General features: G+C 40.4%; 1 protein-coding gene across 1 annotated transcript; it reads right to left on the reverse strand.

Moving 5' to 3' along the window:
• Positions 1–1,064: 1,064 nt before the first annotated feature.
• LOC306930401 (3'-5' exoribonuclease HELZ2-like) lies at positions 1,065–17,783 on the reverse strand. Its single transcript, XM_079511352.1, has 19 exons — positions 16,292–17,783; positions 15,555–15,738; positions 15,255–15,362; positions 14,634–15,148; positions 13,906–14,529; positions 12,514–13,312; positions 12,292–12,367; positions 8,643–12,099; positions 8,375–8,460; positions 8,008–8,145; positions 7,761–7,916; positions 7,503–7,647; positions 7,276–7,392; positions 6,991–7,183; positions 5,156–5,302; positions 4,799–5,008; positions 4,515–4,665; positions 3,643–3,810; positions 1,065–2,408 (listed from the first exon to the last, which is right to left on the reverse strand). Exons 1-19 carry the CDS (start codon positions 17,662–17,664, stop codon positions 2,293–2,295), a joined length of 8,763 nt encoding a protein of 2,920 aa, XP_079367478.1. The 5' UTR covers positions 17,665–17,783; the 3' UTR covers positions 1,065–2,292.
• Positions 17,784–18,605: the final 822 nt, after the last annotated feature.

The raw sequence follows: 18,605 nt of genomic DNA on the forward strand, positions 1-18,605 counted from the left end.
TTAACTTTACTTTGACTGACAAAAACAGTTTTTTGTGTAAAATAATGTTTTCTACTTTCCCCATGTGCTTCCCAACTTCACTTCGGACAAAACCTCTTAACTCCATTTCTATAGCCTAGCTATAACTCCACCACGTACCTCTCCTACCATCTCATGCAAGTCATTAAGTCACTGTCACAATACCAACTTTGATGAGGCAGCATTGCTTTGTTTTAAAAATAAGGTTTTCTTCCTTTTCTTTCCTGAAAAATGAACTCTAAAAATATATATCTTTTGGAGTTAGGTGGTTTCTTCCCGACAGCATATTGTGTGTGTGTATGTAGGTCAAAGGTAACTCTGTAGGTCAAAGGTAACTCCCAGATTCCGTAGAGTTGTTTACTGATGTGTAATGGTCTATGGTTGATTTCCATCCATCCCAAATATATGGCCAAAGATTGTCACTCACTTTAAGGTACTAGTACTACACAGTAAAATACTGTTCATTTAACTCTACATGTTGTGTTGTACAAATGTCAGTGGATGTACAAATGTTACATTTGTAAGCAGGGTTACAAAGGAAATAATTAACACGGAGCATACATTATGACAAAAACATATCATCAGTGGCCTTGTGTCCGCCGAGACTGGGAGGTCGGGGGTTCTAAAAATGGGACCCAATGCATCCCTGCTTGGCACTCAGCATCAAGGGTTGGATTGGGGTATAAAGTCCCTGCAACATACTAGCGTCATGTACAGGGGGATGTACTTGTACATCAAAGCTGCCTCACACTACAGAAACAGGAGATAGGCTCCTGCCCTATGGGTCTCATGGTTCGTCCGGGCCTCATGACCTCATGGCTCGGCAAGGCTTACTTACGGTACTTACTTATCACTCATTTTGAAAGGGTAATGTAATTAGAATCTATTCCAGTTGGGGACGCTCTTGACTAACTGCAACCTCACCCACAAAAGTATAGGAATCATTAGAGGCTATTAGTCACTCACTCATACAGGTACAAGTAGGCTAGTGAAATCTAATGGTAGTTTATTAAAAAAGAAAAAGACATTAAAGGGCTACAATATACTGCATGTTTTGAGTGAATTTATTTTACATCTTAAAAAACAAAACAACAAGACCTGAGTTGGCATATTTTTGCTCAGTAAACCATATATTTCTTTAATTCTGGTTGGCACCCAGTTGGCACGTGTAGTATGCACAGGATAATGCTGTATTGATAACCTTTCTTTCTGGTTTATTATTAATAAATCCATCATACTGTCCAAAGGACGTGAAATACTTTTATGTTTGAGTCAGTGATGCCAGACTAATTTGTCAACATAATGTAATATAATGTAATGCATTTGATCACACACTAGAATATGCAATGAAAATCACTGCAGTGACAAAAAAGTAATATAATCAATGAATGAAAGCATCAAGCATGGACAACATTCATAAAATTCATAAAAGATTATTCGAACAAACACATTTATTTGAAATTCCTGAGATCAAATGGTTTTCTCTGTGGGGACAGGCTCTGCACAAAGTTATACATCTCAGGTTGTGGTCTGTTCTCCTGAGAGTGGTGAAGGTAACAACAAGATGGGTTGTTATAAAAATAACATATTTACAGTTTGGTGTTGGCCTGCAGAGTTAAGCTCTGATGCAAGAGGTTGCAGTGGAACCTCTTGAGAGAGGTCAGAGTGGTATGTTAAATCAAACACAGGATGTCTGGTTAATTGCTTGGTGTTGAAGCGAGATGGTAAAAATGTTATGTGAGAGTCCATCTGTCCTTAAGTGACTTTTTATGGTGTGCATGCTTGTGAGTGTCTGGGAATGCTACACATACATATAATACATGCAATCTTGGGCTGAATATAGCTACTGTACATACTGTAAAAGCTTTATATAAGAAGTACACCTTTTGTCAATTCTTACAAAAATGTATGAAGATAAGGCTAAGTCACAATGCAAAAGACAATTTCACATTAATGTAATATCAAAATCAGCTACTGTACACATTTGTAAAAAAATGGGATAATAAATGATCAGCATGTTACTAAAATATTTAAAACAATTGTGCCATGGTCATCACGGTTGTGTGCTTGGACCGAGTTCTTCTACAGTGGCAGTAGCAGATCACATTATGGCTGATTTATACTTGGCTTCATTCCGTGTCATGCACAGAATATAAGTACGAGCATCCAGCTTGTTTTCTCCAATGTGCAACAAAAAAACAATTGAAGACTTCAAACAATCCTTTCAGCCAACATCCGCAAAGGTGTCCATTGTTAGACCACAGAGAAAACAATCTATCTGGCTACCCTTCGCACAGAAATGTTTTCAGCTTTTGTCACAGAGTTATTTGCTGTGTAATGCTTTAGGAGTTGTCTCCAAGCTGGACTGCAGTTCAGTAATTCCTGGTTTCCTTTTAGGGAAGACAACAGAAAAAAAATAACATGAAGAAAACTACTCACAATGGACCCTTCAACCAGTACACAGATAGGCAGCAACATTACAGTTATGGTCAATGCAAGCATTTGTGCCTTTGTGTTATTTGTGGAGTCAGATAACCCTGCTCACGGGTGCACCAACGAATAATATAGTGTTTAAATTGTGGCGATTTACAAACATAACTCGGTTTCGTTTCATCCACGGTCCTTTCCATTGGAGAAAGGGACATTGAGGAGAAAATATTAAAGTTGAATTAATAATTATTATTATCCATATATAGCCTATTTGAGGTGACAGAACACTGCAGCCGAGATCCGGGCAGCTGCAGCATAAATTAAGCCCTGCGTCTGATGTAAATTGAATCTTCATTTATACTCCACCGTGCAAAATGGTGCATTTTTTAAATGGTCCATTTATATAGTGCTTTTCCAAAGAGCTTTACATAGATTATGCATTACATTCGGCCATTCATACACCGATGGCGGAGGAAACCATGCAAGGCACCAACCTGCACATCGGCAGCAATTAGGGGTTCAGAGTCCTGCTCAAGGACTAAAGGACACTTCGACACTAACTCTGGGGGAGCCTGGGATCGAACTGGGAACCTCATGGTTGGTTCATATATCCGGCTGCTCTACCAGGCACTCTACCCCTGAGCCACTCCTGTCCCGTGCAACAGTGTTCATTGCTTGATAAAAACGAACAAGTCTACAATATATCAACATGTTGCATTGTGATGCGATGGTGGCTATAAATATGTGTGGGGTTGAAAACTGTACAACACAGTTTGTAGGGCTTAAGTGGTTGACTCTGTTTATTGGGAGCCTAGTTAGAATGGGCTTATCAAATAAGTTATGACTGTGATGACGACTGAGAGGTTCACTACCCACTAGTAGCCTTGTGTAGCGATACAAATATGACTGTGTGAATATTCTCGTCCCTCTCAGTATTCGATTTTGTCCAGCCCCATATTTGCATACTGGGCCTGGTTCCAGACAAATCTGGTCGGCTCGTCACCACTTCGGCCGTGAAGTCCTCCCACAATTGAGAGGGGCCAGACTTAATCTGCCTGGGGCAATATGCATTGCAAAGGCAGATGAAGGCTGGCTACGCGAGGCCAACACCGTAGTAAACTAGAAATACACAGTAGTAAACTAGAAATAAAAAAGTAAACTTTGTACTGTAGTACACTAGTAATAATATCTTACCAACAATGCACAGTCCTTCTTTGGCTCTGGTGATGCCTACATTTATCTGATTGGGGTCACCCACAAAGCCCACCTGTTTGGACAGCCAGGCTCTGTCTGGCTCTCTTTCAATCTCCAAAGAGGGCAGAGAGCGCACAGTGGATATGATGACATATCGCCATTCACTGCCTGGAAGACACAATATTATACATCAGTTTCATTACAGTTCATTATTACACTTTAGCGGCATTCAAGTTACGTCGTGATAGGGACAGAATCGTAAATCATCATGTCCCAAGTCAGCATGCAACATCAGACCAGGTTGTGAAGTCATAAGCACTGATCATAATGTATATTTTCAATCACTTTGCATCTTGTCTCCGGTCGGAGCCAAGTCTCTTGTCTTGGTTATCAGTTACCTCACCGAATTGGTTAATTAGTTACATTTCCATTACAGTTTCATTAAACAAACTGAAATGGCATGCTAAACTGTGTAAATATGTGGCTTTGCCCCATATTTCCCCAGGCCAACTGTGTGACAAGATTAGCTTGATTTAAGTCTATGCTGGCTGATTAAATGTTTGGATAGAGTAAGTCTTGCCGAGCCATGTAATGTAATGTATGTAATGTGGCCCATAGGGCAGGAGCCTATAATCTACTGTTTCTGTAGCGTGATGTACACCCCTGAACATGACGCTAGTGTCCTGTTTTTATAGGCTTTGGTATAACCTGGCCAGAGAATAGAACCTCGACCTCCCAATCTCAGGGTGGACACTCTAACCAAGACCACTGAGCTGGTCCACATGGGCAAGGGAGATTAGGAATTTCAATGTTTATGGAAGGAAAAAAGAAAAAAATTAATCAACTGCTGGATAGAGAAAGGCAACAGTCACCTTGACTTCTTGTAATGGTGGTAACAGTAATTTTGTCCATTTCCTTCAGGCAATCTTTGATTTCTGACACTTGGGCATTGTAGGGAGACAGAATCACAATACTTTGTTGTTCTATACGGGATTTCTCAACCAGTTGTTTAGCAAACTTTACCTGTGCAAAAACAAAACAAAACAAAAGTTAATAAGCATACCATACTAACTTTCTCCAAGCAAATGTATGACATTCAGCTTCATATAGTTTAACACTGAATAATACTGGAACAAAAGGTAGTTTAATACCATACCACTATATCTCTCTCTTCCAAGTTGGCTTTGGAGTTCTCATTGCCCTTTGCTGTGCGCACAACCTGACTGATCTCATCTCCTCGAACGTCTCCAAAAATGACCGACTTTGGCTTTTGGTCAACCATGAAGACACTATTTGGCCGCTCTACCATGGTTTGCAGACGTCCTTCATAATATTCCATCGATGGGAATTTGCATATGTCTTCATGCTATAACGGTGCATAATTCACCATCATTAACTAGAATTTGTTTGATATTATGATATTAATTGTCCATCTCACAACAGAATAAAGCAAAAATTACCTACAGTAATCATATACTTTACATATGATACTGTATCCTTGACATGGTCTCACCATTCTGTATTGGGTGTCCAGCATCACTGCCCTAGTCCTGTAGAGGGTGAAGTAACGCTCAAACAGGGATTTAGACATCCCCAACTTCCTGACGTGCACATTATTGACAATGGGTCGCAGCTGTTTGTGGTCACCAAGCAAAACAATCTAAAGGGATAAAGTGCAGTAGTTATTATTTTATCAGGCACCACATCTGAATGACATCCAAAACGACTGCTCATGCACATTAAAGCCCACATACATAATGGCTTAATGGTGCATTAGTGACAATCAGCACTCAGTCGCCTAAATGTACTCAGAACTCTAATTCGAGATCTCAAAATAGTAACTGGTCTCGAAATACTATTTTGTGCTCTCGGATTACTAATTGGTTATCTCGTGGTCTCGAAATACTATTTTGGGCTCTCAAATTACTAAATCGTTATCTCAAATTAGTAATTTGAGACCACGAGATTACGAATTAGTACTGTAACTCATAGTCTCGAATTAGTAATTCGAGATCACGAGTTACTAATTCGAGATCACGAGAAAACGAATTAGTAATTCGAGAGCACGAAATAGTATTTCGAGACCACAAGTTACTATTTCGAGATCTCGAATTAGCATTAAAAAAAATATATATCTCTCTCAATGGCCACTCCAACAGATTTTCAACTAAAATCTGCTATTTTTGGCAAGTGACACTATCACTGAACGAAGTGAACAATATACATTTACTAGGCTTTAGCCTAATTTAATCAGTCATCAACAGCCAGTCTTATTCTAGTGTTCTTATGTCCTGCTTATTGCCAACTGGTATCCATTAGGCCTAAATCAGACAGCAGTGTGGCAACACAGGTAGGTTCTGAATGCAGAGTATTACATGCAAATTGGAAGTGTTTATTAGAAAAACTGCATTATGTTGTGTAATTACTGTACTTAAAACCAGGGGTCTTCAACGTTTTTCAGGCCAAGTACCCCCTAGCTAAGAGAATCAGGGAACCCCACTACATACAGTATTGTATAAAATTCTGTTGCAGATTAACCTTTGTCATAGATTTCATAGATAGCTGGATTCATGTGTATTTTCAGATAGTTAACCTTTAAATCCTCAAAATGTAGTCAACTTGAAAGTTGGCGTTCAGGCTCTGTACGTGGTCTGCTCTTTTTCCTTCTACGCCAACTCTCAGAAAATAGGCCGTCAGCCGTTGTGAGCTTGTAGATCTGCTGTTTTAGGCTAATGTTCCCCACCACACAATGATTTGGCGGACCCCCTGTAGTAACTCTGAGGACTCCCTAGGGGTCCCGGACCCCCTGTTGAAGACCTCTGGTTAAACGCTACTGTGCCTATTTAGGGGAAACAGGCGTGTTCCCCCCGTGTTCAAACTGGTTTGAAGTGCAGTCAATGGAACGGCCAGTCGGCCACTATATACAGTATACTATACAGTATTTCCATGCAGACACAAAGTGGTCACTGACACTGAGCAGATGGGGTAAAACATGCCACTTTACCGCCAGAAACTGTGACTTTTCACTTCCACTGCGAGCCTCACACCAATCCACCACCAGCCCCAAAACCGGTCCCCATATTTCTATATATTTCTATACTTCTTCGTATAGTCATATGCATAGAAATATGTACATCAATTTCACATTGCAAAAACAAATCTTGCACATGCTCATAGACATACTGAAGAACCATGATGAGGTCAACAGTCAATTGTCAAACCGAGCCAGACGCTGTTGGAATGAAAGCAATATTGATGAACAACAATAAAAAAAATACAAAACAAATAAATAAAAAACAGATCCAGATAGAAACATCAGAATATTTACACTAAAATAGTTCAACACACCTTTTCCGGCTTGTAGCAGACTAATGGAATTAGGGCCTGCGGTTCAGTGGCCATTGCACATTCATCAATGAGTATCTGCCGAGCACTGACTGTGCTTCTCAAGCTGGGGGTGGAAGCTGCTGTACATGTGCACAGTATAATATCATGTCGCTCAAGCTCATGCTTCCGAGCTTTACTGAGAAGCTTTTTGTAGCTACAAGGGAAAGAATCCATTCTGTTATACGGTGGTCAACAAAAAAATAAAAAAAAATAAAAAAATAAGTTAAACAGTGTATGCGAGCTTACTCTTTCACTTCTTCGTCAGACAGTTTTGTCCCTTCTTGTATTCTGTGGTCAAATGCTTTTATCTCCTCAGAATGAGGATTTTCTTTCTCGCGTATGCGATGATGCAGTGTGATGCTCCTAAAAAGAATCAATTGAAGGGAAATGTGAATTATGGATAAAAAATGAATTCAAATGTTCATATGAAAATGAATAGCATAAACTTGAATACTGTGGTTACAATACAATACCTGAGTTCTGCCTTGGAGCACTCTTGGCGAAGTGACCTTGGAGAGAACTTGAGGGTGCAACCTGGATATGGGTAGTCCAGCATCTCCACTTGTTGGCTGTAGACTCTGAGGGGCTTCAGAGCATCGCCAAACCTCAACAGGTATTCTACACATTAAACATTCAAAGACATGTATGTAGAATTCACTGCATTGCATATGATTCATTGAAACTAAACAAATACAGGAGAAATGACAGTGTTAACACACAAAGTAACTTACCTGCAACAACATCAACAGATTTGTTGGAAGGACCACAGTAGAGAATAACTTCTTTCTTCTTGCTGTCATTAGGGTCAACGATCTTCCTGTTAGTCATGGAATTCATCTGCAAGAACCAGTACACAATGTATACTCCCACCACTGTCTTTCCAGTGCCTATAAAACATAATTATGTAAGTTATTTTAAATAACTGAAATTAATCCTGAGGCATCAGGGTACAGTATGCAGCATAATGTTACATTTTACCTGGTGGTCCTTGTATAAGTGTGAAGTTGTGTTTGAGAGCTTTTTCCACAGCATCACATTGGCTCTTGTTCAACCGTGGCAGTCCTTTTGGTGGTTCTTTTTTCATCAGCTGCCATCGGCCGATCTCGTATGGTGTCGCTATCAAACAAAATTTAAGAAACATTAAAACTTATCTTATGAGGAAAAATAACTTCAATGGCTTCGCCAGACAGCAATGATATGTTTCTGTGATATTGAACCCTATATACAGCAGTTGCGCATAAAGGAGAGGTTGTTGCCTGGAACAATTTCTTTCAATTTGTTTTGATTTGGTACAAATTTATAAAATAATGTAACTTTTCACTACTGTCCAAACAGATTTGCTTACCTTCTTTTTGAATGGGACGTCCAAGAGCTAGGTTCTTGACAAGGTCACAAGCAGATGCAATGTTGATGACAGCATTTTCTTTTCGTCTACACATAAACAAATAATAACATTTGTATGTTCAAATTTGAAGTGGGTTTATACTCTGCTATTCAAAAATATATTCATTCATTTTTGAACTGGATGGAATTTATGCAATCACATAAAATGTTGTACAGATCTTTAAAGAATTTTGAGCTGGTAAGATAATCAATTTGCAATTAACACTTACATGTCTGGTAGCAGCTTTGGCACTAGTTCAACTGTGAAATCAGTTTTTTTCTGAAAAACACACTCTGGAATGTTTTCCATTGGCAAATGATTGACATAGAAGTCCACTTTCTTTGCTTTGTTATTGGAGCACTCAATGTCTTCCATTTTGTATGTGACACCATGGGCCACCCATGTGAAATCGCCAGGGTCCACCTCTACAGTGTGGTCAAGAGTCGCAGTCAATGGCAAACCCCTTTTCCGTATGCAAAGGAAGCAATTCGCAAGATTGAATTCAATGGCCCATTTCTCAATGCAAGCAAGGGTTAGGACAAAGCTTCCTTTTAGCTTCCTTTTTGAATCCTGCTCTTGACTCAAGCTTACCATCAAGTCCTCAATGACTATGCTGTCACTTTCACCCACTGCAGTGGCAGCAGACTCCATCTCACACATAGGTTTCCACACCCGTATATATTCATCTGTGTCCCTATATGAAGACTTGGATGGACAGTAAGCATATTTTGAGAAACATTGGATAGGGTCATGGGCATGATCCACACAAATCTCAAACTTTGGTTTGATGAACACCAGCTGAACAGTGGGTGTGTGTTGCCCTCTTTTTATTGCTGATGTCATTTGGACCTGAAGGGTGTCACCTGATGTCAACTGGACAGCAAGGTCTACATAATGTTCTTCTTCTGAGCTGCATAAGCTGGTCTCACTGTTAAGCTTCTCACCAACATCTAGTTGTTCCTCTTGCTTTGTATCAGCATGCTGTATGAGTAACCTAGCTTGATTCCAATTGCCTTTGTCAATTGCTTCAACAATGGCTTTCCAGGTTGAGAGAGGAATCTCAGTGCAGGGACTGTGGTTTTGCATCCTTTCCACTTCATCGTGGATTTGCTTGATGGTGGATTTGCTGGCAGAATAGATTCGTCTTCTCCACTTAAGAGTTGTACCATTTATTTCAGGACATGGTTGCTCCTTCAGTTGTAAATCTCTGTACATAATTGGTAAGCTGTCTGGAAATATGCTCTTGTCAAAAGGAAATGACACGCGGAAACTCTCTTGTTCTGAGTCTGCGCTAACAACAAATGCTACCTTTGAGACATTTTGTTTCTTCATGTTCACTGCAAAGGAGATCATCTCAGCCTTTTGTTCATACTGCTTTGCAGCCTTGATGCTCTCTTCAAAATGTTGCGACAAAATGTCAATTTCTCCTGTAGAGTACTGGACTGGAACGCCACATAATATTGAGTGCAAAAGCCTCTGCAAAATGATGTCAAGGAATCGTCTTAACGGTGAGGAGGCTTGTGTGTAAGACCTTAATTTCAGCAAACAGTGCCCAACATCAGCTTTGGGTGATGAGTTTGAACGTATTATGTAAGATTTCCCGAAGCACTTTCGGAACTGAATTACTGCTGGTAGAAGCTGAGGATGGAAGTCATCTGTCGCAATTAGATCAACTAGTTTGTCTACGTCACTCTCTGTTTGGGCAGCTGACAGAATTTCATGCCACACTTTCGTGAGGACACGGAAACCTTCCTCCCCTGCCACTTCTTGTTCTTGGTCACAGTCCAGCACTCTGTGCTTCAAATGAAAAGATAATGGTATGAGATGCCCATACATCTCCTTCAACTCTTCAACCTTTTCAGGATTTGGTGGAGCCTGACATCGAAGCGGCGTGCAATTTGTCGTTTCTTGTGCATGGATCAAAACGTGAGATGTCCAACTGTTGAACAACACACTAAGCTCCTCAATCATTAGATGGGCTCTCCTCTTCCCAGGTAGTCGGTGATCATCAGGACGAGCATAAGCCCAGTCTTTAAGTCTAGCTCTTCTTTGGGCTTTTGCGAAACGATAAGCCATTGGGACACAGTCTTCTACTGTATCAAACTTGGGTTTGATACAGATCTGGGAGGGATCTGGGAGGGATCTTTTCTCAATGATGTCCTCTGCCCCGTCATAAGACAGCTGTTGATTAGAGTTGATTAGAGAGAGCTGGAATGTTGGCTCTCCAACAATCTCATCTGTTGCCTTTTTAACTTTGAATATTAGCGAAATAACTCTGCGATTGTGACCTGGCAGAAGACTCCACTCTCTGCTGAAGAATTGTGGAAACATAGGGATGGACTCTGTCACTGGACGGTAATACGTGGTACCACAACGTTTTGCTTCTCTGTCTAATGCATCCCCTGGTCTCACCATGATAGCCACATCTGTAATATGAACTCCGATTTCATAGTGGTCATCATCAAATTCCTTGACGCTGATGGCATCATCCAACACTTTGGCATTTTCCGGATCAACAGTGAATGTTATAACCTTGTGTAAGTCTTCTATTCTTGGGCAAGTGTGCCCCCACTTAGTTTCTGATCTGGTATCTTCACCATCTGAATATTCGGTGTATTCGGTGGGAGATTCAACTTTGAATTCTGCATCTAAAATCCTTAGCCCATCATCCAAAGTTTTTCCAATTGGGAGAACATCTATGACCCTCCCGAGTGGGAAAAAACTATGTTCTTTCCAGCAAACCACTTCCACCACAAACACATAGCTCTGTTTGTGCTCTTCACGAACACTCTTTTTAATGGTCCAATGTGTGTTACTATGGTCCCATACTGGGATGAGATTGCAGTCTTTCTTGCTAACCAATATGCATAGTTTGGGAACATTTCTAGCAATTGGTATCATCATCTTTCTGGGTTTTTCCTCGGGTTTCACTCGTTTTCGTTCACTTGTTTTGCAGTGATCTTCATCCTCAAGCGTGCACACAAATACACGGGGTGATTCAGCCATCTTGGTGACCCCAACAACCTTATTCTGTGTATTGCCGTCACAGAATGTTCTCTGCAACACCACTTCATCTCCATGAAAGGCCTTACCCAAGTTCTGCCTGCCTTTCAGGCTTACACGTTTGGTGGGGTTGTCAAATGGTATGACATAACCTGTGTCAAACGACTCCATAACCAACCGTCCCCATAAAAACATATTTGGACGACTTGTACATAGCTCCTTAAGGTTATCTTTCTCAGCATCTGTGACATTGTATGTAGACTCATCTTTTTTCAGAGGCTCAAATTTGTCTGAACTGCATTCTGTTTCCATCATGGCAATGTCATCTTCCAGTTCTTTAAGAATTGAATCTGTGTGAATGTCGCTATCATCTGGCTGTTCAAATCGTCGGAACCTTGAAATTTCATTGATATCGCTGTCAAAGAAATCTTTGGTGAGGTGGTTTGGTTCAACACTTTCCTTGTTTATGCAGTGGTCTATGTAGTTCTTCCAGATTCTTGAGCATGTTCCAAAGGTGCAGAGGGCAGCAGCATCTCCAACCACAAACACTTGGGACTGAGCCCTGGTCATGGCTGTGTTTAAAACACGAGGATCATTGAAGAGCTGAACACCAGGTAAGTACAATGATTTTAGGCTTTCACGTGTTTGAACAGCTGTGATTATAACGGCCCTGAATTGTTTTCCTGTAGATAAAATAGACACATTTCAGAGTAAGAAAAAATAAATTAAATTGGATATTAATACCATCAACAGTACATTTGAATACTATATTTTAGATGAATAAGCCAGATTCCATTCAATGGTTACTAATTAGTTTTCTTATCAAGATACAATTTAATCAATTCTAGGAACATCTAAGGTTAAACTAAAATCACCTTGCACATTTGCGATGTTCTCAACTTTGACTCCAACAAGGTGTTTTTTCCAGAGCTCCTTTCTGATTTGTTGAACCTATGAAAAATCCACCAAAAACAAAGAACAAGCTCATGGTAAGAAGAGTTTTGGAGGAAAGTGTTTTTCCTACTCATTATTATAAAATATCCACTTTATTCCAATGATAACAAGAGTCAACAATAAAAAACAGTGTCCTTCTTTACCTGAAATCCCTCTGATAGAACACAGATAGAGCTGTGGTCCTTGTTTCCCCATACAGATGGCCAATGTTCCAGAACATCTTGTACTATTTCAACAACTTTTGCGACCTCTGCAGTATTGTACCATGACATAGAATCTTTTTCCATGTGGCACTCTCCTCTTACATGATAGAACTTCAGGGAGTGGCCATCTGGATGCACTGGAACTTTTCCAACAGCCTTGATAGCATCATTCTTGCCGACATAGAACTGAGTGGATACAAAGTCCACTATTTCTTTGGTCGAGCGATAATTTGCGTTGAAAATTATTCTGCTTTTCATGGCAGCATCACTCCTTTGTCCTTGATAGAAGTGAAACAGTCGATTCAGAAGTGTGTGATTAGAACGCTGGTCATCCTCCACTGAGAAGAGCTTGGGTCCCATCTGCATGTGATCTCCGGCTAGAACAACTCTGGTGTTTGGCCCAGCCAGACCAAGAGGCATCAGGGCTTCACATTCCAGCATCTGGGAGGCTTCATCAATCAGAATGTGGGTGAAGTAGCCACTAGGCAGCTTTAGGTCATGAAAGTGTTGTGCCATTGAAGTAGTTGTTATCACGATTCTGTGGCGATCCAGGACAGCCTTGGTGGGAGGTAGAAAATATTGTCCATCTTTTGAGAGATGGCAATATTTCAGAGTGACTGCATCGGTAGCATTCAAAGAATTGCCATAGTTTCTTGCCTTTATTCGAATTGGCTTTAATCCATGGTGTCCTTGCTTGATGAAAGGATGGAAGTGATCTTTGACATAGAGATCTGCAGAACTAAAAGGAATGGTTGGAACTGTTAAAATGTTACTGTCAATACAATAATTACAAGCAGTATTCTTTAAAACTATATGAAGTTATTAACAGACATAAATTAATAACCATTCCAATTAGTAATGAACTTTTATTACTAACTCTGTTACAATCAAATATGGGGACAGTTCATGCATTTTATGAACAGCAATCCATTAGGACCGGTATTAGATAATCCACAGTAATGTGGGGAGGAAAATGGGGACCATATCTGTTTTTATTTGTTTTTGTTTTTTATTGTTGAGTTGTTTGTTATGATTGTATTTTTTATTTATTTGTTGTCATTGTATTTGTATTGTATTGTATTGTATTGTATTGTATTGTATTGTTGTATTGTATTGTTTTTGTATTGTATCTGTTATGTTTGTTTTTTCTGGACATTTTATTTAACAAAAGAGCTATAACTGTAATGTTTTTTATAAATGAAAAAGAATGTCAATAAATATATTGTTTAAAAAAAAAAAAAAAAAAACTCTGTTACAATCAAGAACTATGGATAAAAGGTGGTTAAATTAACTGATTCAGAACATGGTTTTCACAAACATCTGCCTAGGTACCTGTTGGTGTGCGTGCAGATCAGCACTCTGACATCAGGTTGCTGAGAGAGCTCTCTGGCTGCGGTAGCCAGTGTGAATGTTTTTCCAGTTCCAAATGGTCCATAGATAAGAAGTGGTGCCACACCTTTTCGCACATCTGAATCGCCCATGATGAAATCGATTGCAGCCTGCTGCTTGGCATTGACCTTGTCAGAGCTACTGTCATTCACAGGAACTCCACATCCTTTGAAGTCTGGCAGCACTCTCTTTGTATCTGGTAGGAGATCTACAGCTTTGTGCATCTTGCAGAACCACAGACGGTTCAGCTGAAATTGCACCTCCATCTGACGTGTTTCATTGTTTCTGAGGTCCAGCTCTGAGCAGCATCTTTTGGAGAGTAGTAGGTGCATTTTGTTCTCAGTCATAGTATCTCGTACAACGATGGCTTCATAAATCTTGGACTGGTTCCCAGCTGAAGATAATGGTGCTATGAAAGCTGACTGGACACTTCGTCTCAGTACCGATCCCTCCTGGGTGTCTGGTGTGAGCTTACAAGTAACTGAGACAGTGCAGTACAGTTCTCCATGAGGAGCCTTCATATCTTGAAGAGTGTCTGAAACAATAGCTTCTCCACAAAAATTGAGTCTAAAGTAAAGAGAAAGAATATGCACTTGTTTACATAATGCTTATATATTAAAGACTCATTAAAGACATTGTGAAAGGACAAGATTCATTGATAATCATACTACCTTGAGACAACTTTTTCCTCTGCCTTTTCCTCATCATACAGGAACTGGTGCATTCTCTCCTTGTAGTTTTCGTGACTCAGAGGTGTTTGGTTGATGTTGGTGGGTTTGTAAAGAAAACTAATCTGAGGAGGCTTGTACTCCTTTAACAGCTCTTCCTGGTCTTCTTTTCGGTTTACACATGGGATGATGACTCGGTTTCCTCTATGCCAGCGTTCAAGACTTTGAGAGGACATACCACGGGCCACAGGTGGTCCTTCGATGCCTTCTGGCTTTGGCTGTCCGACCCTAACCTTGAGCTTTTTCAGCAGCACTGGTCTCATGTCAAAATCCAGCACCAACCACTGTTCGTAGAGGCCTGGGTTGAGGGCCTCAAAGGACACAGTGATGTCATAGGTCATGTCTGTGCTCTTGAACTGTTCACCTGAGGCATAGGTGCAGGGCATGGAACTGATTTCTCCAAGGGAGAATGAAGCTCCTGGTTCCTGTTTCAGCAGCGCCACATGAACAAGTAGCCTCTGTATAAACAAAAACGTATTAGCTAACAAAGATGTACGTTTTACTTTTTGTTTAAAAGTTTTGAAACTTATTTGAAACCTATAGAAATGTATAGTTAAAATGTACCTCTGTGTTGACATGAAAGTTCCAGTGCAAGCTTGCATTTGCCTGCTCACAGTCCACATATAACTCTTCATCACACATAACACTGACATCATCAACTTGGTCAGACATCTGTTCAATGATCCAATCATTTATTTTCATTAATGATGTATATATTCTTAAAATACAATGGTTTATACTGTAGTAGGCTATCAATCAATGAATCACCTATCTATCTATCTATCTATCTATCTATCTATCTATCTATCTATCTATCTATCATATCCATATAAACAATGTAAATTGGACAAAACTCTTACTTACAACATATACTTCATTGCTGCTGTTTCTGTATTCCTCTAAGAGCTTTTCGCCATAAGGCATGAAGCCTTGAGCTTCAATGTTAAGCTTTATCTCTTGTTGTTCTTTGGCACGGATCCGCCACTCCTCCAGTTCCACCACAGAATGTGCTTTTACACAGCTGTTTCCATACTCACAAGTGTCTGGCCTTGAAAGAGAAGTAGAAGCATCATTAAATACTGTAAACTGTACAGAGTGAAAGGCCAAATCCATGCCCCAGAAATCAGAGGATAGAGGGGAAATAATCACCCGCCATAAATAATCACCTGCAGTGATGTTTTAAGGAAATCATGTGACTATTTGAAGTTAATTCATGTTTATTTTTTGCATCATGATCCTTTGAGTGTGTGTAAACTGAATGGCACATTTGGGGGCTGGGGGGGCTATAGCCCCTGTTTTCCAAATGGTGTTATAGAACCATAACCTGTGCCTAAACTAAGCTGAAGAACCAATGAAAACATGTAAAGAACCATAGAGGGGCTTAACACTTAAGCGCGCGCACACACACACACACACACACACACACGCACACGCACACGCGCACACACACACACACACACACACACACACACACACACACACACACACACACACACACACACACACACTAAAGACAATGCAAGTTGTATACCGGTATTACCTGTTCAGGAATAAAGCATATCAGTGAATGTCACATTCAAAGGTGAGCAGAGCACTTGTACCTGTCACATATGGAAAACGGCTCCCTGCTGCAGTGGGGAGGGGGGCGACATTCCCACTTGATGGTGGTATCTTCAGATATCATCTGGGCATGCTCCAATGAGGCACAATGCTTCAGGAAGCTCTCCTGAGAGGACAAGACCAGGAGGCAAGCTTTGCAGTAGATGGCCACCTGGCTGGGCTCAACCTTTCTGTCTTGACTCAGCAGAAGGAGCTCTGCACGAACGAGAGACCCACTTTCTTCTGCCTTCCACACAGCCAACTCTACCTCGCTATGGGCACAGTGGCACTGGGAGGCCCCGTGCCAACAGGGCATGCCGTGCTGAACGTGGCTACAGTATTCATATCTGCAGTTTGGGGGAAGAGGGCGCACCTGGCTGTACACTTCCTTACCCTGACCGTGTGTTACGTGATGGACTAAAACTGGGTTCCAGGCATGCATGGCATCTGATGAGCAAGTGCTGTTTGAGCTCTTAACTGTCATTTTTGGTGGACTGCCTAGAAAACAATATTGACAGAACTCAAGAAATTCACCTGAAAACTCTTTAAGTATGTTTTCAGCTATGATCTCTGGCTGCATGGCATTTTCTTCAGATTCCGTTACAAGTCTAATTAACTCTGCAGTATCTATCCCTTTGTCTTTTTCGAAGTTCCATACTGTGGCCTCCTCCATGCAGCTAGCAAATGTGCATTTCCTCCCATGTTTTGTGCAACCAGAGCCTTCCTCAAAATATATGCATACTTGATAAAGGCTACTTTTACTCCTAAGTATTGTTGGCTGGGGTGAAACCGGTCTCCATAGGTTAGAGCCTTTGACTTTGGCTAAAAGCAAATCTTTACCACAACAGTGACTAACTGACTGAAGAGAGTAAGTTATCTCCTTCTCTTGGACAGAACACGAGGAACACGCAGCTGTTAAGTCTAAAATACCTAACAGGTCGCTCAGGGTTTCAGGTTTTTGAAGTTTACCAGTGTTGAGCTCAGCAGCAACTATTTCAGTTTGAGCTATACGCTGGCAGAATGATGTGTGGTTTAATCCCTGGCTCTTTTCAAAGTTCCATACTGTGGCTTCCTCATCGCTTCTGGCAAAGGTACATCGGTTCTTGTGTTTTTTACAACCAGAGCCCTCTGAAAAGTACCAGCACACTTCATACAAACTTGGATTTGGAAGTGTGGGTCGTCGAGAAATAGGCCTCCATTTGTCACTGGCCTTTGCTTTGCCAATTAGAATATTGCGTGCACACTGGTGCCTGGCAGATTTGAGTAAATATGTAATTTCATTCTTTTTGACTGAGCATTCAGCGCACACAAGCTTAAAGTCATGTGTTGATAAAAGATGTGTTAATTTGGACCCATAAGCCCATTTATTTGCCATTGTGCTAATGGAATACTCATATCTAATGAATACCCTAGCTCTGCATAAAACAAGAACTCATATCTGGATAAAAAAGGAAGTCTGTCCACGGTAAAGTCCTTCGATTTCTTGAATCTAAAAAAAAATCTAAAACACACGCACACACGCACGCACGCACGCACGCACACACACACACACACACACACACACACACACACACACACACACACACACACACACACACACACACACACACACACACACACACACAATTAGAACAATGTATGATGGTCAACACTTTTGCCAGCAGTGTGTCCAAAAAATAAATAATACCGAATTAGAAATGTATAACATGCAGTTCTCTATCGTATCGAGACTATCTCTCCACCAACATATTTCATATGTGCGGGGAATGTCCCCACCTCACTTGTGAGGTGGGGACATTCCCCGTACATATGTGTCATGAAAAATGAAGGAAAAAAACTGCTGAACTTAAATCAATTGTTGCAAGACACTCTTCTATGTGTTGGAAATGTGGATCAAATCTTACTCCAATGTTGTGAATGCAGATATATCTTCTGTCTTAAACACCACACCTAAGGCTTAGTGGCTTGATTGATTGACTGAAAATTGTAGAATTGGTACAGTAAAGTTCAAGTAAAGGAAAGTACAGGTCAATACAAAATCACCAGAAAGACTTGTTTACATACAGTAAGGGTCCTCCATTTTCAATTCATCTGAACATTTAAAGACATACAAATATACACTTATATGCAAAAAAAAGAAATTGCCAAATACACGGTTAGAAGCTAAAAAAAAAAGAAGCTAAAGAAGAGAGAGGGAAATGAATCAATTGCAGTTAAGGAATTAATATATAAAAGAAAAGGGTCCCAGGTTCTAGAGAAGTTATTCAATGAGCCTCAGTTGAGAATTAAAATTTTTCTAGGTGAATAAAGGATGAC

The sequence above is a fragment of the Electrona antarctica genome (genome assembly GCF_951216825.1).
Source record: "Electrona antarctica genome assembly, chromosome: 9".
Taxonomy (NCBI): Eukaryota; Metazoa; Chordata; class Actinopteri; order Myctophiformes; family Myctophidae; genus Electrona; species Electrona antarctica.